The sequence below is a fragment of the Danio rerio genome, chromosome 2 (genome assembly GCF_052040795.2).
Source record: "Danio rerio strain M-AB ecotype USA chromosome 2, GRCz13ab, whole genome shotgun sequence".
Lineage (NCBI taxonomy): Eukaryota > Metazoa > Chordata > Actinopteri > Cypriniformes > Danionidae > Danio > Danio rerio.
In genome coordinates, this window is record NC_141022.1 from 19458516 (window position 1) to 19480240 (window position 21725).

The 21725-nt window shown below is 34.3% G+C and overlaps 2 protein-coding genes across 37 annotated transcripts in view; both read left to right on the forward strand.

Annotated features, from left to right (window-relative positions):
* The first annotated feature begins 847 nt into the window (after nt 1–847).
* Nucleotides 848–12451, forward strand: tfa (transferrin-a). The gene is made up of 17 exons (NM_001291499.1): nt 848–921; nt 1012–1166; nt 1267–1366; nt 2807–2989; nt 3709–3844; nt 5495–5550; nt 5668–5828; nt 5989–6136; nt 6533–6681; nt 7281–7377; nt 7879–7902; nt 9279–9440; nt 11162–11312; nt 11396–11463; nt 11560–11747; nt 11924–12086; nt 12243–12451. Exons 1-17 carry the CDS (start codon nt 885–887, stop codon nt 12284–12286), a joined length of 2022 nt encoding a protein of 673 aa, NP_001278428.1. The 5' UTR covers nt 848–884; the 3' UTR covers nt 12287–12451.
* Nucleotides 12452–18887: 6436 nt separating this feature from the next.
* The window catches only part of eif4g1a (eukaryotic translation initiation factor 4 gamma, 1a), a 40603-nt gene continuing 37765 nt past the window's right edge, over nt 18888–21725 (forward strand). For 35 of the 36 annotated variants that reach the window (XM_087239925.1, XM_087239927.1, XM_087239926.1 and 32 more), the window contains exons 1-2: nt 18888–19081; nt 19196–19313. The gene's annotated coding sequence lies outside the window, so the exon portion shown is untranslated. 36 annotated transcript variants of the gene reach the window in all.

Genomic DNA, 21725 nt, shown 5'->3' on the forward strand with positions numbered 1-21725 from the left:
AAATAAATCAAACTAATCAAATCAAATATTAAACTAATTAAATCACATTGGCATTTAGACAAGTGCTGGCTAAATATTTAGATTTCAGTTGCTGAAAGGTTGAAATGTATTTTTAAAAGTATACGAATCAATTTGGGGCAAGTTGTGACATGTTCTAAAGAATTGTTTGGTAAAATTCTTTTTACTAAATCATTATTTAAATCAAATTTAACAGACCCGAGTTAAAATGCATAAACTATTAACAGCTGTTTTTGTTAACTATTTACAATATATAACAAATACAAGCAGATCCCCCCTGAAAAACAAATTATAAGACTGTTCTTTCTCAACTTATGTCATCTCTACTTACATCAAACTAAAAAATAACTGAAACCTGATTACCTTATTAAAAAAAGTTAAATAAATAAAAGAAAAACATTTGTTGCCTTATAACTTTTTCTGTGCATACAATTGTATCCTGCAAAAAACAAGACAAAATGCAGGATTCCACACAATTCCTTTAATGTTTTTACCAATTTAAGTGGATTCAATGTAAAACACTACTGATTTTCCCAAAAACAACTTAAGAATTGTGTTGTTTCATCTCATTTTAAATATAAAATTTGAACAAGCAGCAAACATTTTTGAATGTATTGACAAAGATTTTGAAGTAAATAAAAAATTGTTAAACAGTTTGACATTCTGGAATTTCCACGGCAGAGATTTCTACAGAAACTCTGCAGATTGTCAGCTAGCGTCCTCCCACAAGCAAAGATTGAGAAATCCTGAGCAAACGATGAAGATGATCATGTGTTGTGTTTGCCTGATTCAGCCCACCAGTGCCTCCTATAAAAGGCCCCCTCTCTCTTTTCTCCTCCTGCCAGAAATCGCTGGTGAAGCCCAGTATGAAGGTCCTGCTCATCTCTTTGCTGGGATGTCTGGGTAATTGCTTTCTTCAACATTGCTGTGACTTGCTCTTCTTTGGTTCTTATTTAATTATTGTGTCTAATGTTGTAATTTTGCTTTGCTCAGTTGTGGCACTGCCATCAGCCAGCGCTCAAAAGAAAGTCAAATGGTGTGTGACAACACAAAATGAGCAGAGCAAATGCAGGCATCTCGCCACCAAAGCAGCAGACATTGAGTGTCATCTCCAACCCACTGTCATTGACTGCATGAGGAGCATAGCGGTAAGAAGACATGCTTGTTATTTGACCTCACTCCGCCTCAAATGAGCTGTTTAGTCTAAACTATGATGATTTTAATAAATTGTCTATCACTCACTCACAGGCTGGTGGAACGGATATTGTTACAGTAGATGGAGCAAATGTTTTCACTGGTGGACTAAATAATTATCTGCTCCGTCCAATCATTGCAGAGAAAAAAAAAGGTGAATACTGAATAAGTAGAACACACGCACATCTACAGTTACATATCTACAGTTGAAGTAAGAATTATTAACCCCCTGTATTATTAGCTCCTCTGTTCATTTTTTAACCTAATTTCTGTTTAACAAAGAGAAGATTTTTCACATTTCTTATCATAATAGTTTTAATACGTCATTTCTAATAACTGATTTATTTTATCTTTGCTATGATGACAGTAAATAATATTTGACTATATATTTTTCAAGACACTTCTAAACAGCTTAAAGTGACATTTAAAGGCTTAACTGGGTTAATTAGGTTAGCTCAGCAGGTTAGAGTAATTTAGGTAAGTTAATGAATAATGATGGTTTGTTCTGTAGACTATCAAAAATACCTTAAAAAGGCTAATAGTTTTGACCTTAAAATGGTTTTAAAATTTTTTAACTACTTTTATTCTATAGCCAAAATAAAACAAATAAGACTTTCTTCAAAAGAATAAATATTATCAGACATACTGTGAAAATTTCCTTGTTCCAATAAACATCATTTGGCAAATATTTAAAAAAGAATTTTAAAGAGGGGCTAATAATTTTGACTTCAACCTTATATAGGAACAATTTTAAATCCATTTCAAAATCAAATTTTTTCTAAATTTCATATAATATTACATGATATATTCTATAATAATGCTATAGTTTTTATTATCATGAATTGCTGATGATATTTATTCTAAAATAAAAAATGGCATTAGATATTTTTTTTGGCATTATTTATAAAAAGTTATGTTTTTAGACATTTAATTGAAGACAAAACTATTGTCCCCAAAAGTGCTGTTTAACAGCGAGATTAATTAGACAATAAAATGAATAACTTTTTATAATATTGATCCGATTTATTCATTTAACCTTGGATCGCCACAGCGGAATGAACCGCCAACTTATCCAGCATATGTTTTACATAGCGGATGCCCTTCCAGCTGCAACCCATAACTGGGAAACATTTATACACCCATTCACACACATACACTACAGACAATTTAGCCTATACCCAATTCTACTAATCACCCAATTCAGAGGCGAACGTGCTACCCACTGCATCACCGTGAAGCCAATCTGATGAAACCAGACCAGATGAAACCCATGCGAATGCGAGGAGCACATGCAAACTATACACAGAATCGCCAACTGACCTTCTTGCTGTGAGGCGACAGCACTAGCTCCTACGCCACTGCGTCGCCCCAATCTGATTCAGTTCCCTAAATTTACTCGTATAAATCTTTGTTTACACCAGAAGAATTCTAGTTTGGGTTTATTTTTATATAGTTATTGTCCTAATTAAGCTAGCAAATGTCTCTTTATTTATTTTTTATTTTAAAATGCAACTTTATCCTGCACTTAAAAAAAAAAATTAGTTATGTTTCAGTTTAGCATGAACTGTTCCTGACTTTTCCTTTTCTCCTCCAGAATGCTGTTATGCTGTGGCTGCAGTAAAGGCTGGCTCTGGCTTCAATATCAATGAGCTTAAAGGAAAGAGTTCCTGTCACAGCTGTTATCAGAGGTCTGGAGGCTGGAATACTCCTATTGGAAAACTGATTGCAACCAATAAGATTACATGGGAGGGTCCTAATGAGATGCCTGTCGAGAGGGGTTAGTGTGGCTCCATTAGATTGTTATTACACAGCACTTTGTAATATTAGAATTCAGTGATCTGTTGTTTATAATATTGACCATCATCTAGTGCAAAAAAATATTTATAACAAGAGAAGCCATGGGTTGAAGTAGTCGGTCTAACATTTTATAATATGGAACACATTATTATAAATAACAGATTTTTATTAAAAAAAGAAGTTACTGTTTATTGTTGCACTCTCAGAAATAAAAGTATAAGAGTTGTCACCAGGGCAGTCCCTTTTCAAATGATTATTTTTAGGTAATGTATAACTTTAAGATACCAATATGGAACATTCTGTTAAAAAAGAAGCACCTCAGTGGCAGTTCCCATACTTTTTTTTTTTTTTTAAGAGAGTGGAAACTAAGGTAGTTGTAGTATTTTAAATATAGGGGTATAGGTTTGAGGTCTGCTTTGTAACTATTATTAAATAGGCAATTTGCTACCCATGCTAATGTACTATTGCTACACTGCTAAAAATATTCTTACTTTAATTACTTTAAAGTAATTTTTTACTTTAAGTTTTGTCTTGTGTCTAGTCCAAATTGAACTGTACTATATTTAGTAAATCTTGATTTTATTTATTACTCCCAAAATCTTTATGTTCATTTGTTGATTGATTGACGGATTGTTGAGCAACTATATAATACATTTTGGATATGCTAAAATGTTTATTATGCTTTTTTGTGTTCTCCAGCTGTGTCAGAATTCTTCTCGAGCAGTTGTGTCCCTGGTGTATCTAAACCCAAATACCCAAACCTGTGCAAAGCCTGTCAGGGTGACTGCAGCTGCTCACACAACGAGAAGTACTTCGGTGATGACGGAGCCTTCCAGTATGAGCCACACTAATACAATCCCTTATATAAGTATACACCAAGTTCAATTTCAAGTAAAAACAAAGAAAAAAACTGTTATAATTTAAAATAGTAAACACACTATAATCAATCTATGAGTACTATACTTGAATTCAGTATTGTGATTAGATTAGACCACTTTTTAATTGATTACACTCAAACTGTAAATGAGTTCACGACTAGTTAATCACTACATTTTTCATTTGGACTGCCACTTTACACTAAAAGTAAACTTATAGTTACTAGTTTAATACTTTTATATGACACTGAACCACAAAACAAGTCTAATGTTGCATGAGTATATTGTATGAGTCAAAATGATCCTTCTTTTATGCCGAAGCAAATCATTAGAATATGAAGTAATTATCATGTTCTATGTCACAGATGTCAAACTCAGTTCCAAAAGGGCCGCAGCTCTGCACAGTTTAGTTCCAACCCTAATTAAACACACCTGATCAAACTAATTGAGACCTTCAGGCTTGTTTGAAACCTACAGGTAAGTGTGTTGGAGCAGGGTTGGAACTAAACTGTGCAGGGCTTCGGCCCTCCAGGAATTGAGTTTGACACCCCTGTTCTATGTGGACAGTTTGTAAATTTCCTGTAAATATATAATATTTTAATTAGTAATGTGCACTGCGAAGCACTTTAAAGCAACTTTAAAGGCAATTTTTTAAATATTTAGATTTCAGTATTTTTGGTTTCTCATAACCGGTTTTGTTTATTCAAGCTAAGTATAATACTCAGGGTACAATGTTGACGATTTTTTCAACATCGGACCAGTGTTTACAATTTTTACTTGCCCTGTCAACATTTTCACTGGCCCTACCAAAAAAAAAAAAAAAAAAAATTAATAGCTATTTCTAAGCCAGAAAAAAGTAAAAAAAAATGTGTCAAAATGTTTGTAAATCTAGAATTTATATATTTAAAAAATGTTAATAAATGTATAATGAGCAAAATTCTAAGTGTTTTGAAACAAAAGATGGCTGACCTGCCAAACTGACGGAAAACTGTTCAAAACATTTTTTTTAGTCATGGTGTGTCCTCGTAAATGTCTGTTTCCAAGACGGTAGAAACAAATGTTTTCCTTTAGCGTCATCATTTAATGTTGTCACCATGTTGTTGTCTCTTCGCTGTACTAGTTGAAAAAAATAACGTGCTCACAACACCCAATCAGATAAGAGGAACCGAGAAGGTAGCATTTTAAGGCTTGAAAACACAAACTGTTTCTCGATTTAAAGACTGTATTTGCAAGCAAATGACAAATAGTCACAGATAAATTGAACTTTAGTGACACGGCAGCAATGGCCCGATCTGGCCAAAAATTATCCTGTCTACTGTCCCGAGCATCTCACACACTGGCCCCGGGCCATCAGCCAGTTCAAGTATAATACTTCATTATACTTTTATAGAATTTATACAAAAGACTGAGTATTACTATAGGTCAAGCCAACTTTTGTCAGTGTCTGTCAGCATAAATCAAGGACACTTTATAGTGTGATTTATTAAGAACTACATGTAAAATATGCTGAAACTATAGTTAAAAAAAAAACTACAATGACATTAACTTATTTTCCCCATGTCTTCTATATGGACATTAATATGTCTTACAAATATGAAATATTTTTTCAGGTGCCTGAAAAATGATAATGGACAGGTTGCATTTGTTTGCCACCATGCAATCCCAGGTCGGTCAATATCTTTACCCAAAATCTTAAATGTTTTCTCTGTCTATGTCACAAAGCTGCTGGTTATAATACCAAGGTTTCTGGTTACAAGCTTCTTGTCTGTTGTGAATTTTTAAGAGAGTGAGAGGCAGAACTACGAGCTGTTGTGCATGGACGGCAGCAGGAAAAGTGTGGAGGATTATAAGACATGCAACTTCGCCAGAGAGCCTGCCCGCACTGTCATTGCTCGCACCGATACTGATTTACAATATGTTTATGATGTCCTGAAGCAGATTCCGGTATGCCCTTACAGTGTCACATAAGTAACCTAACTACATTTCTGTTTAAGAACGCCTGTCCCCTTTAGAGATAAACAATGTCAATGTTAGAAACAAAAGGGAGTAAGATTGTTCTAGATCAGTGAAATCCAACTGAATGTTTAAACGTTTTGCTCAACAGGCCTCAGATCTTTTCTCTTCTCAAGCTTTTGGTGGTAAAGACCTGATTTTCTCAGACTCTGCGACTGAGCTGATGCTGCTTCCTAAAAGAACAGACTCCCTCCTCTACCTGAAGGAAGAATATTATGAGGCCATGCAAGCCTTTAAAGGTGACTAGAATTTTATTTATTTTTGTGCCAAATATTCAGATGAACATTGACACCATTGCATTCAAGAGTAACATTTCTTGTAGTTTTCTTATACATTTCTTATACATTTCATTTTAGACTTCTTTGACAAAAAGAAAGTTGACTGATTATTCTGCTTAGCCAATCAAAATAAACAATAAATAATAAACATTGAAAGAAATGACTGCAGGTTGAAGAAAAATACTGCAGAAAAAGTTCTGAGACAGAACTAAAAATGTGTTCAAGTAAAAGTACACATTGTAAAAACTACAGCGTAAAGTACAATTCCTGAGGGAAAAACTACTCAGTTATAGAAATTTGAGTATTTATAATTTGTTATTTACAGCACTGATAACTGCTGCATGTTTATCTTCTCAGATGGGAACCCGTCAGCACCTACAAGTCAAACTAAATTGGCCATGTGTACCATTGGCCATGCAGAGAAAAATAAGTGTGACAGTTTGGATCATGTTAAGAAGTCGTGCATTTTGGAAGCATCTGTGGATGATTGCATCGAGAAAATCAAGGTATTGTTGGGTCACACGCATGAATGCTGAGGCTGTATGTGCTTTGACCCTGTGGTTTAGTACATTCAGAAAATATTCAGGCCTTACGAATAAGATGTATGTATTCTGATTGCATGCATAAAAAAATTTCCATCCCATTGGATTGCATACTTTTACCATGATTGAACTAATAAACTGTACATATGTGATTGATACTTGTTAGTTGAACGTAAATGAAACAAATAACAAAATTTATGTAATAATATATATAAACCCAAAGTGTTTTAAATGCTTTTTATTAATTTGTTTATTGTGTGGAGTATGGAGCTCCGTCAATACAAAGAAACCCAATCTCACAGAATTTAACTAACTGGATCTGGCTTTTTTTCTACAGATGGATATATGTACATCTATCCACATTTTTTAACTGATTAAATCTAATAGTACTCGTAGTCGTAATCTAATAGTAAATCTAATAGTATTTTAACAGATTTAGATAACAACATACATTTAAAAAACTGGCAATTTGAATCAAATCAAAAGGTTAGAATAGTAAATGAAAAACTTAATGGTTTATTTTTTGAGTGCCTTCTATTTGATTTCTACTCTTACTTTAACAGCGCAAAGAAGCAGATTTCTTAGCAGTTGATGGTGGCCAGGTGTATATTGCTGGAAAGTGTGGTCTAGTTCCAGTCATGGCTGAACAATCCAATTCACGTAAGATTGAACATGACCTCATCAGTTCATAAGACATTTATTGCAATATGTTACATGGGTAGAAAATACATTATACAAGTCAAAATTATTTTTGTTTATGCCCAATATCATCAGAATATCAAGTAAATATCATCTTTTATTAAGAATGTTTGTACATTTCCTTCTGTAAATCTGTCAAAACTTAATTATTGATTAGCAATGAGTATTGTTAATTATTTAATTAGGAAAACTGTGATGTCAGTTTTCTCAATTCTTAGATTTTTTTTAACCTTTATATTTCAGATATACAAATAGTTTTATCTCGATCAAATATGATCCCAATCTCAACACACCGAATATCAATGAGAATCTTATTCATTCAGCTTTCATGTGTATAGATATAAATCAGGTGTATGAATCTCAATTTTCAAAAGCTGACTCTTATGGTTTTGTGGTTTACTGTCACCTTTAGAATTGACATTTTTGATGAAACCTAACATTTTATTCACTACTCTTTTGCAGAAAGCTGCTCTAGTGGTTCAGGAGGTAAATATTACTATAATTATTTGGTACTGATCTGCATTCATTCATCCTGTCAGCCATTTTCTGTGATCTAATTTGGTCTTAAGTGTTGTTTACACCGATGACAATGAGAAGAATTCTATAGTTTACAAAAAAAAAAAAAAAAACAGTTTTAAACATAAAGGAATAGCAGTGTCTACCTTACAGCCATAATAATGATGACTTTTTAGGCTGATGAATGAATTAACATTTTTTGTATTTTGTGATTCATGTTTTTTCCTCCCTGTATATTTCTGCTTTTAAATTGCATAATGGCACATGGATCTTTCTTCCAACAACTTTTAACCTTCAAAAATTGGAAAAAGTTTTTTTTTTTAAATTTAGGTCTCATTAAGTGCTTTGAAATATGATTTTTTTTTTTATTTGATGTTTGAAATAATCTCAACTAAAAAACGAAAACAGGGTGGGACATTGAGTAGCTCCCATTTTAAAAAAGCAGCCAATAGCGTTTTGTTTTTGTCACAGCTCTGCTAGTGAGAGTGGCTGAGCTCAAGCGCATGAAATCAAAAGCAAATGAGAAGTATCTTGAACGTTATGTACTAGATACTAGAGAGCATTTGATTGGTCAAGATTCAAGAAGAAACTGGCTATGCAAAATTATAAGCATCAGGCTATGCGAAAAAAAAAACATTGATCCATTTAGACGGAAGTGACCAACTACAAGCTTTAGCCTTGTCACTGTTTTGAACCACACAAGCTTATAGATATCATTAAAGATTAACATACTGATATTCATTCATTCATTCATTCATTATCTTTTTGGCTTAGTCCCTTTATTAATCAGGGGTCGCCACAGCGGAACGAAATGCCACATACTAATACTAACATCTAAAAAACATTATTTTTACATTACTGGACCTATACAATTTTTAATACTTTATTTATAGTGATATGTTGTCTGGGTTGTTGTATATTATGTTTCAAAAACCTACATTTTCTTTTACTTTACAGACTTATTTCTATTTATATTATTTCTAGTACAATTTATTATTTCAAACTACTTAAATGTCAATAAAAGTCACTTTGTTAAGCTGTAGAACTATAGAGATCAAAGTCCTATAATCCAATTCATTACAGTAAATAAATGGAATCACAAAATATGGAAACTGTGAATTAACATAATTGTTTTACAGTGCAGGGAAATTCTTTTGTTGTAATCTCTTTTTTGAAATCTTTAACTGATGGACAATTATAAAAACTTATATAAATTAGCATTGCTGTTGATGCAATATAATTATAAAATAGCTAATATAATACTGCTAATAAGATAGTTACAATAACATAATTAACAGTTTTAGTTGTTGTGAGCAGTCAATTAAATTTCATTTCTTTGAGTACAGGGACCGCAAGTTACTACGCTGTGGCTGTTGTGCGTAAGGGCTCAGGTTTAACGTGGAATAACCTAGAAGGAAAGAAGTCCTGCCACACTGGCCTGGGTCGCAGTGCTGGTTGGAAAATCCCAGAGTCAGCCATATGTGGCGAAAAAGATAAATGTACCCTTGGTGAGTATTATTAAAGACAGTCAAAGCTAATCTGCCAATTTGGGCCACTTGGAGTTGTCAGATTTCACAGAAAATCATGAGTAGCCTACTACAGATTTTTTTTTTCTCGCTAGACTTCTAACTGTTGAAATATCAAGTATCCTTGATTATCTGATGTTTTTCTTGTACAAGTTTATAGATTATGTTGTACAGATATCATCTTTGGGAACCACAAAAACGTATTTCAACATATGTTTGAGTGCAGTTTCTAGGTAAAATTGATGCTGTTGGGCTATGGGGTCAACATACGGTATTTTATTCCTCATCACACTAATGATATTTACAGGGACATGTTTTTAGCAATTAAAAGATCATTTTCACGCAAACTTTCCCTCCCAGAAATTACTTTGACCAACTTGTGATGTTTGTAATTACTACATAAAAGCTTAATTGTGTCTGTGATTTGTAATCCAATAAGTTTGCCTCACCTGTCTGTCTCCATATGGACAACTTTTCTGGTGTGGTTACATTGCTTGGTAGCGCACTTTGTAGGCCTATGGTAAATTATGGCTCTAGAAAAGAGGTAAAACTATAAGCAAATGCACCTTTCTCTTCAGTTTGAATTTGAACACAATATTGGTTGGGTTTAGGTCAGTGGTTCGCTATACAACAAGGCTTGCATTGTCGTGGAAGTGTTCATGAATCTAGAACATACATACAAATAAATAAATAAATAAAACACTCTTAGAAACATATTTCAGATTCACAAAAAAATGTAGACAACGCCCTCTAGTGGAATTGTAATCTAAAACATGCAACAAAACATACACATGAGCTACATATTTTGTACTCAAAAATGTAAGCTGAGGCAGGTATTTATAATCGGGCTGGAGTTATGATAGTAGTTTTTCTACTAATTAGAATATATATATATATATATATATATATATATATATATATATATATATATATATATATATATATATATATTTTTTTTTTTTTTTTTTTTTTTTTCTCTTGTAATCATTATCAATGCTGTCATTGTTTTACTAGCAGAACACTTTGCTCTTTACTTTTTATATGAATTCTTTAGTGCTGGGCAAAGAATCATAATTAATTGCATTAAAAGTTTGTTTTGGCATTATATGTGTGTATATTATAAATGTATTATATACGTAATACAGACACATACATAGAAACAAAACTATGCAAAACAATTTTGTTGCATCAATATTTAAATTTATATATCATTTGTATCATATATATATATATATATATATATATATATATATATATATATACATATATATATATATATATATATATATATATATATATATATATATATATATATATATATATATATATATATAAATGTAAATAAATATTTTCTCAAATATATGTATGCATGTGTATATAATAAACACAGTACACACATATATTATGTCGAAATAAACTTTTATTTTGGATGCAAATAATCGCTATGAATTTTTACCAAGCATTATTTTTTTATAATCTAGACAATGAAAAAATCCTTAGAAATTACTGAGAATGTTTCATTTATATAGTATGATGTAATATTTTGTGATCAAAGTAATATTTTGAGAGAATTGATTTCTTTAGTGACAGGGAAATAGATCAAACCTAATCATGTTTAGGAGAATCAAGTTTTAGGAGAAATCAAGTTAGACAACTTAGTTGTCTAATTACATTAAAGAGCACATTTCCTGTTCATTTCTCAGACAAGTTCTTTAGCGAAGGCTGCGCTCCTGGTGCTGATCCTACATCAAACATGTGTAAACTGTGTAAAGGCAGTGGGAAGCCTGTTGGAGATGAAAGCAAATGCAAACCCTCTGCTGAGGAGCAGTATTATGGCTATGATGGGGCTTTCAGGTATACTGGACTGTATTCAAGGGAATGTGCTTTTTAGATGTGAACATAATGTAAAGCAGAAAACAATCTTGCTTTTCTTATAGGTGTCTTGCAGAAAAAGCTGGTGATGTTGCTTTTATTAAGCACACTGTGGTCGGGGACTACACAGATGGTTAGTGTGTTTTACTTCAATTAATATTTGACACTTTTTTAAACTGTAAGGTGTTTCAATGGTCTTATCTTTTTCTTTAAAATTCTGTCTGCTTAGGTAAAGGAAAGGACTGGGCAAAGGATTTAAAGTCAGAGGATTTTGAACTTATTTGTCCAAACACACCAGACACAACAATGAAATACACTGACTTTGAAAAGTGTAACCTTGCCCAAGTGCCAGTTCATGCTGTGATTACCCGGGAAGATGCGCGCAGTGCTGTGGTGTCCTTTTTGTCTGACATTCAAGTGAGTTTTTACAGTTCTAAGTATGTTCCTGCTGTTTCAATATTTTGTCAATATTTTGTCAGTATTTGTTTTTAAAGTTGGGTCTTATTTTACCAGTCGTCTGTTTCTACATATTTTTCCCTGTTATATGTCTTACAAATAAAGTTTTAAATCCCATCTCTTATCATATGTTTCAGAGCAAAAATAATGACCTTTTCACCTCCAAAGATGGGAAAAATCTCCTTTTCACTGATGGCACTAAATGCCTTCAAGAGATAAAAGGATCTGTGGATGATTTCCTGACGAAAAAGTACATCGATATGATTGAGAGGACCTACAAGACTAGCCAGAATGTACCAGGTATAAAATGTACCTATAATATCCTACAATGTCTGGTTCAAAATTCTAGGTCAAAACAAGTTTTAGCCATATCTTGTTGTTTTTGACTTACAAAACTGCATCCACTTACAATGCTTTATTGTAATGATTCATTCTTTTAATGTTTTTTTTTTACAGATCTGGTGAAGGCATGCACTTTTGGCAACTGTATTAGCTCCTAGTACCTATCTTACGGTCAACAAACACATCAAACAGTCAGATGTGATCAGGTTTCTGTTTTATCACAAAAGGGGATGAAATGAAATTAAAAAAATATTTCTCAAAATGATGTTTCTGAGATTGTTTTTTAAATGCAAACTATAAAGTAATAAAAGAATAAAAACATGCATGTCTGCATTCTTTTGGGGAGTAGATTGTGGAGTTGCTCAGTTGATTTGTTTTTTTTTTTCAATTCAGGGAATTCAATTGCATTACAAGCTACTGTGAAATCTACAACAATACACAGATTGCATAATACATTCATTCATTTTCATGTCGGCTTAGTCCCTTAATTAATCCGGGGTCGCCACAGCGGAATGAACCGGCAACTTATCCAGCAAGTTTTCACGCAGCGGATGCCCTTCCAGCTGCAACCCATCTCTGGGAAACATCCCCACACACAATCACACACACTCTTATACACTACGGACAATTTAGCCTACCCAATTCACCTGTACCACATGTCTTTGGACTGTGGGGGAAACCGGAGCACCTGGAGGAAACCCACGCGAAAGCAGGGAGAACATGCGAACTCCACACAGAAACGCAAACTGAGCTGAGGTTCATACCAGTGACTTTTTTGCTGTGAATCGAATGTGCTACCCACTGCGCCACTGCCTCGCCCTTGCATAATACAATATAAGAAATAAAAGGGGTGCATGATATTGGAAAAAACTGAAATCGGAATATTTCTTTTTTCTGCGGTATATATATATATAAATAATGTGATATTACTTTAATTTCACAAGATGACTCAAATTTGGATAGAAATCAGAATTTTTACATTGTAATCTAGACACTTCATTTATCAACCTTATCAAATAAGAATAACGTTTCATAATTCTTTAAAAAAAAAAAAAAAAAACAGGAACCCTTTATTCTTGAGTTCCACTGATGGTTTAATTTGTAGTTTTAGACATAAAACTTCTTAAGAAAATCTCAATTTTTAAGTTTTTTTGCAGGCAGTGTTTTCCGGTGTTACCCAGCTGCCTGTAGGCTACCAGTGGTTATCCAATGTTTATATTCAGTGTGTGTTGCATCTCCATATTGGGCCATTATATATATAAAAGAATAACCCACATATGAATATAAGGAGTAAGTAGACGCGGTGGTGCAGTAGGTAGTCAGTTAGCATTTCTGTGTGGAGTATGCATGTTCTCCTCTTGTTCGTGTGGGTTTCCTCTGGGTGCTCCGGTTTCCCAAAAGACATGCGGTACAGGTGAATTAGGTAGGCTAAATTGTCGGTGGTGTATGAGTGTGAATGGGTGTTTCACAGTGATGGGTTGCTGCTGGAAGGGCATCCGCAGCGTAAAAAAAATAATGTGCTGAATAAGTTGGCAGTTCATTCTGCTGTGGCGACCCCAGAATTATAAAGGGAGTAAGCCGACAAGAAAATGAATGAATGAATATAAGGAATTTTTAAATTTCAGTTTTGATTAGTAAATAGTTAAGACCTGTGTAGTGCTTGATAAAACTATCAGAATATTGACTTACATAAATATTGCATGCACTGTACTGATTCTAATGACACTGATATGGAATGGAAAAAATAGTATCTGCAATGTTTAGGCCATGGTTTTTGAAGAATATTTATTTAATGTTGGATTAATATAAAATTTTCTAGTGTACATAAATACATACTTTAACTTAATGTCATATTTCATGTTTTTTTATTTATTTATTTAAAGCCCTGTTGTAAGCAATATATAAATAGTATAACTATATAATATCGATATCTACACTAGATATGTTCAGCCGTGCTAGTCAAGACCAAAGCCAATGTGAAGATGCTGGACGTTAGCTCTGTGTGTACGGGTGTCGTAACGTGTAAACAAAGAAAACAAACATAAAGGCAGAACATTCCATAGGTAAGATTTAGTTTTTTTTACATTTTGTATGTTGTGAAATTTTGTGCTTTACAAGTAAAATTACTGATGATAATACAGTCACTTACTACACTGATCATAAGGAAACGTAGCAATAACTTAGGCAGTGCTAGTTTTGTTGATTAAAATCAGAAAACAATGTAAATTAAATATGACAAGATGCTGTGGTGCCAGAAGGTTGTATTATTGTCGGCTAAATAAACGAGTCATTCCTACACGAATCACTCCCTCCGTTAGCATTTAGAAGTAAAGGCAGGAGAAGGGGGTGTGTTTTAGGACATGGATTGATCAATATTAACAGGGAGGAAGGATAATAAATTTTCAAGTACACAAACACATGCTCTTTGCACCTGCAATCCCCGAGTGGTCACATATCCATAAATGTTGAAAAGTGATGTCAAATTAGAATTTTAGTAATTAAAAATTTATATTTGCATACTGACCACTGGGAAAACTCCTGATCATAGATATATAAGTATATTTTTCGTGCTCTGGGTGGCCAGTCCTCCACTGCACCTTGGTCCCACGTTCATTTCAAAGGAGCGCTACCCTGTACTAAAATGGTGGCTCAGTTAACGCATTCCTTTCAGTTGACAACAACAGGGTGGCGACATTTAATGTATGTGTAATATCTATGTATGTCTGTTTTTGTATTTTTCTTCTTTATGGTTTAAAGTGGATCACAAATAAATAATGCATTACCGCCACCTACTGCACCAATGGACAATTGACGTCTGAAGCTTCATCTGTTACTGTTCAGCTATTCAACTCTGAAAAATTAAATAAACTCTGAAAATATTAATAGGCTTACAGTTTTGTTCGTATCTTACTGAAATTAAAGAGAGATAGTTCACCCAAAACTGAAAATTTTGTAATCATTTACTCAAACTTCACGTTCTTAATGAGTTTTTTTTATTTATTTCTGTTAAATATAACATAATATAAAGTTAAACAATATAAAGTTAATATTTTGAAGAATGTAGGAAATCCATGGTCGGAAAAACAAATAGTCTTAGTTTCAACATTCTTCCAGATCTTATAAGCTTTTCTCTCCAAATCAATGACATACTGGAACTCTGACGGGCCTTTCGTTTATTTTGACTGTGTATTTGGAAAATGTATACTGCTCTTCCTTCTTCATTAATTCATCCTTTAACTCCTTTCCTTCTTTGACAGTATACTGTTTTGCTGGATTTTCATTTGTTCACTGCAATGTACTGTTCAATCTTCAATCTTATTTAACATATTATCCTCTGCTTTACTCTCACCTGATTCCCGTTCTAACCACTAATTGTGTGAGAAATCTCTAATCTCTAACCCAAAATTTTAACCAGAATGATTATAAATTTTATATGCTGTTTTTACTCATCATCATCATCGTCATCATCATTATTATTATTATTATTATTATTATTATTACTACAACTACTACTACTATTATTATTATTATTATTGTTATTATTATTATTATTATTATTATACTAGGATATATAGTTTTGAAATCTTTTGAATTGAAATCTTTTGAATCAAAAATTTACAAATAATCTCCATACCATAGCCTCATACGCCAGATCATAAACATCACCTTCACATGGATCCATCATCAAACCCAAGAAATACTCACATCTGTACACCATGTAATTGCTGGTTATATATCAGTTTAATAGAGTATTTTTATTTTCTTTTTGTTTGTTTATTTGTTTTTTTCTCTGACAGACTTAAAGTCCCCATGAAATTAAATTAACCATATTGATTTTGTTAGCTCACATAGCTAATTTTGTGGTGAACAACTCATCTGTTCAGGTCATTAAGAAAATAATAATTGTTTGCTCTTCTAATTTAAAATTAAAATCTAAAAATGCACTTTTTCCAGTTATATTGTAAGATTTGGAGGAATTGGACATGGCTAAAAGACTTAATCACGTCCCACCAACTGTCAGTTTGGACAACAAACAGAAACGGTGAGGAGGAGGTGTCAGTTCTCTCCTGAAACCCTTTTCCCAACTTTACTACATTCATTCAGCTCGCAGCAACAAAAACAAGCTATGCCCATGCACGGTTTTCTCATTTAGTATTCTGTTTCTCTAAAAGTGTCAGAATACGAAAAAAAAAATGCTCGCAGCTTCTGATTTATGCAGACTTTAAGTAACTATGAAATGGAAGTAAAGACTGTTCTTTGCTTTCTCTATTGCAATGTACATCAACTTAAAATGGTCCTGAAATTAGAAAAATGTAGAAAGGTGCACATGGTACCTTCCTTTGGAAACCCTATTGGATTATCGGAAGATAGGTGTTGCTAACAAAAAGTAAAAAAGATAGACGAATGTATAAAGGGAGAGCAAAAACGAGACACAAAGGAATTCTATGTGACCAGATGTGAAGAAAAGTAATTTTGGTGGGAGGGAAGGTGGTTTGATTAAAGATTATGCAAATTAATTTTTACTAAATAATGAAAGGCACAGATGCATCGTTTATACCAAGCCCTATTGATAGATAAAATACAAATCAGATTATGTATACATTTTGATTTCATTGCGATTTTAAATCCATTCGCATTAACTTAAACTAAACTACTTCACTTAAAAAGATAGTTCACCCCAATAATTGGAAAAGTCTGTCATAATGACTTGCACTCCAATTTTTTCAAATCTGTTTGCATTTCTCCTGTTGAATAAAAGGTTTTCGCTATTTTAGTTTCACGCATTCGAACAGTATCTCTCGTGTTTCTGGGTGTTAATTCACTGACTTTTCGGGAATATAAAGACCCAGGACGGTTTTACCCTGTGCCGTTTGGGTTAAAATGACATATGGACTGTTGATGGGTTGGTTGTTCTCTTGTATTCAAACCCATTTGTTACCATTAAACATCTCATCATCTCATGTGAATTGTGGGAATGGCAGAACGAGTTAGCAAGAAGCAGTGGTGTAAAGTAACAAATTACAAATTCTCAAATTACTGTAATTGAGTAGTTTTTTCCCTTGAGTACATTTTTGCGGTATCTGTACTTTTACTCCACTACTTTCCTTACACCTACAGTCACTAGCCTACTTTATTATTTCCTCTCAATATGGATTAAAATCAGTCCTGTGATTCCTGTCCAATCAAATTGCACATAGAAAGTAAATCGCCTTACATTAAACTGCCTTAAGAAATGCAGCAAACTGTTTGGAAGCATTAAAAGTGTCCAAAAAGATACTTTACATGCAATGGCCCAGAGACTGTTTGGTCTGAATGTCACTGATAAGAAGATGACGGATGTTTATTTATGATGACCGAAATGGCTTGAAACAATAACTGAATGCACTACAGAATGTTACGTTTACACACACACACATACACACACACACACACGCACAAATTACATTTCAACGCATCAATTTTTTCCAGCATAATACTCACTACTCTTGAGTACTTTTATAAAGGTTACTTTTTACTTATACTTTGAGTAATATTTACAACAGATAACTTTACTCTACTTGCACTATATTTTTGGGCAAGTAATGGTACTTTTACTTGAGTATGATTTTTCAGCATTCTTTTTATCACTGGCAATTAATTTGTCCGGTGCCTGATTTGACAATTTTTTTTCTCATCATAAAGCCAAACTTAATAATTTATGTAAATATAACGATACAGTCAAAAGAAATGACAGGCCTGTCAAATTTTAGTATGTCATTAAAGAATCTCAAAAAACTAAAGAATCTCAAAATGTTTGGAACAACTTATTTATTGAAAAATAAAGGAAAACTAAACACACAATCCTGAGGTGTTCCGATATTTACAACCTTACATTTTATACGTGAATACAGGCCCATAGGGGAGGTTTAAGTGGATCGGAAGACCCACCCCTCACTGACAAAGGTCCAGAATTTGTCCCATACCAAAGCTCATTTATCCCATTTTGACTGCTAAGCCATAATGAATTGTGAAAATAACACATCGAAAAAGTGTTTGAGCCCAAGCCGAATCCTGTTGGCTGTCGGTACAGAATTTGGGATACCGAATTTGGCAATTTTGATGCCAGAATCAGTGTATCAAATTCTGAATGAGAAAGTTGAATGTGCTGGCCAGTTTGTTATTTGTCTCATAAATGATAATGGGCTACACTTTTTTTTTAAAAACAGATTCTTATTTTTTCCAATGATATTTGATGTTATAAATTTCATTCATTTTCTTGTCAGCTTAGTCCCTTTATTAATCCGGGTGTGCCACCATGGAATGAACCGCCAACTTATCCAGAACATGCAAACTCCACACAGAAATGCCAACTGACCCAGCTGAGGCTTGAACAAGCGACCCTCTCGCTGTGAGGCGACAGCACTACCTACGGCACCACCTTTATTAAATTTGTATTTTTAAAATAAGCATATATTTTTGTATATATTATTGTATTATTTCTTTATTCCAAATCTCTTTTTTTGTTACATCAATGTTTTGGAACATCAAAAAGTGTGACCATGCGAAAAGCTGATCCAGAAAAAAAGTGTTTAAAATCCTATTTCGATAGGCTGGCTGCAGGCCTGGAATATGTATTTATTTTCCGTATGCGAGGCTATAATAAATACATTTAGATTATTCGATAGAGACTTTTATTATCGCGCCGTATGATTTCTACCCTTGGCGAATGACCCCGCAGCGCTCAGGTTGATTAACCCGGAAGTACCCACGCATCTCACTGAGCACTCCGTCCGGTTCTGCGGGCTCAAGGGGAGAAGCGCTGAAGCACCATGGCTCTGCTCTAATCGCGTTTATTAAGACAAGTGTGATCAACTTACCGGCAATCCGTCACCATCCGCGCCTTAAACATGGACCTCCAGTCAAGAGGCTCGTCCTGGGGCCATCAGCTCTGTCGGCAGTAACATCTGAAAACTGTATTTATTCTCTTTTTCCCCCATACTGTCACTTTTTCTCGCCTTTGCACGCTACATGGGATTTAAACCTAAAGTGTCAGCCGCTAGCCAACACTTCTCCCTCTGTTTACCCAGATATTCCCGAGGAAACCAAGACGCCCTCCGTTAACAACGAAGAATAGCAAAAAGAAACTTTCCAGAAACACGTTGACGACGTCTCGCCCTCAAGTTTCCCCGTTTGTCTGCGGAGCCGGTGAGTAATCCTACTGCCTATGCTAACTTTGATAGCCGCGTTTAAACCGATAATCGCAGGGGCCAAGCGGGCCTAGATTGACACTGGCGACGGGTTTAATGCTGAGTTGTGTTCGCCTATCAAACTATTTTTTCCGTTAAACGCTCTCCCTTAAGTTGCCACTAATATCTGTGTAGTATTTTCTCCATGTTGGGTGTTATTTCCTCGGTTTTTCGCTATTCCAGTTTCACGCTTTCGTATTGCTCGTGTTTCGGGGTGTCAATCTGCTGACATATCGGGAATATAAATACACGAGACTATTTGACCCCGTAAGGTTTGTGTTAAAATGACATATGAACTGTTGATGAGTCGGTTGTTCTGTTGTATTTAAACGCATTTGTTTCCGTTAAACGTCTTATCATCTCGTGATGAATTGTGGGAATGCCAGCACGAGGACGGTGGAATAAGTTTGTCCGGTGCGTAATTTAACGTTTTTTCCTCATCAAAAAGCCAAACTTTACATTAAGTTGTGTATATATAACGATACAGTCAAAATAAACGACATGCCAGTCAGATTCCAGTGTGTCATTGATTTGGAGAGGGAAGCTAATAAGCTAGTGCGGGCGACTGCACACTTCCCCACACGTTTATTGAGGGCCCAGTTTGTTTTTGCTAAATCTACACATAGTTTCCGACGTGGGTTTATGTGTATAGCGTGTTGTTGATGTGGTTAACTTTTTTGTTCTAAAACGAAAAGCTTGTTTTGGTGGAGACCGCTGAGAGTATGTTAACGTGTCAGTGCCATATGGAGGAGGCTAGCGCTGTTAGCCGCGCCGGCAGAGCATCATGGCTGCGGTGTGACACGTCTGTAGGAGAAGCGCGCTGCTTCATCGCACTTTCGGGAACAGAGCTTGCAGGAAACTTAACATTTTGGAAATTACCCCATAATTTTTTTTTCTTTTTAACTGCATGCACTTTAGTGTTTATGTGGATAACCTGATTAAACATTTTCTGTTTTATGTTATTAACATTATTTTACTACGTTTTTATGTTGGAGTTTCGCTTTCTGCGTTAAATTGAGTATCTGGTCTCTTGTAATATTGTATTTGGTCCTCATATAAATCAGTCTACTGTACTGAATAGTTAAAAGGTTGATAACCACAGATAAGAAGTTTAATGCACACCCAAATCTGTGGAATGACGACCTCAGTTAACATTTACTTTAATGGTGTGGGGGATGGAAGTGAATGAGCGTGCAATGCATCATCGTTAGAGTAATGCTTAAGAAAATCTTTATTCTGTGAACATGAATAACTGACAACCCATTTTAAACAAAGCTTTTGGCTATTTTTAAGCTTGCACGTTTTGTGGATAACACAAAATGCTGGTGTAAATGGGCTTTGAATGGTTTGGTATTGTCTACCTTTGACCACCTCCAGAGGTTGTCAGATGCATTTGATTACAGATTTGTAGTGTCGCTTTTGTAGTGTAAATGCTCATGTGGTCAAAGCATTCAGAAATCCACAAAGCACAGCCTACTTTTCGCCTATTGACTTTTTTGTTACAGGATAGGGTGTAATGTGCTTTAAACTGCTGTCTTCTGAAATTGTAAGTCAATTGACTGAATAAAATGTAAAAGGCAGGACATACTTTGCAGCCTTGATTCTAACACAAATTTAAATAGTGTAGTTTTGCGCTTATTAGAGTAGCAGAAACAGTTGTTTATTTTCATTTTGCATTCATGCAGATGTATTATAGAAACATGGCTTCCTCTACTTTCATCCTTCCATGGCAAGGCGCCACACCAAAATTCACCCCGCCACTACTACGTTACTTCTCATTCAAAACATGTAGTTGTTGTTGGTTTTTGATAGCGGCATATAACCTCATCAAAACGTGTTAAAAGGTGAGTGAATTATAACAGCTCAAACTTTTCTGTAATCATAGGCCCAGTTTACACTAATGCGTTTTAGTTTGAAAACATAAGTTTTGCTATGGATATGCCATCCACACTACGCCAAAGTTTTTGAGTGCCGAAAACGGAGCGTTTTGGAAAAGCTTAAGAGGCCGTTTTCATCCTAAAATGCTGCTGCTTTGTCTCAGTGTTGATGGGGGAAAACAGAAACATCTGAAAACAGAGGCGGGGCTGCAGACATTCGCCTCTCTGATTGAGGCTTTTCCTTAATATTAAGTAGCCTACACACACCGTTCAGTTTTGCATCATCCCCCTGTAAGTTCAGACTACGCAAGTTTGATATAGAAAACAGACCCTTGACAACATGTTGAGAACATGTTGTTTCACTTTCTTAACAATAAAATAAAAACATGAAGGAACTGCTATCCGCTTGTTAAGTGTGACATCACGCGAAGCAGCTTCCGGGTCCAAGCACTCTATTCAGCTGAATGGGGAGACTTGTGAAATGGTAATAATAA

What these genes read in the sequence shown, in the direction of transcription:
- tfa (NM_001291499.1), top strand. Translation starts at nt 885, where the DNA reads ATGAAGGTCCTGCTCATCTCTTTGCTGGGATGTCTGG. An exon ending in CATTGCAGAGAAAAAAAAAG is followed by an intron (nt 1,367 to 2,806) that starts GTGAATACTGAA and finishes TTTCTCCTCCAG; the next exon opens with AATGCTGTTATGCTGTGGCT. An exon ending in AAAAGATAAATGTACCCTTG is followed by an intron (nt 9,441 to 11,161) that starts GTGAGTATTATT and finishes TTCATTTCTCAG; the next exon opens with ACAAGTTCTTTAGCGAAGGC.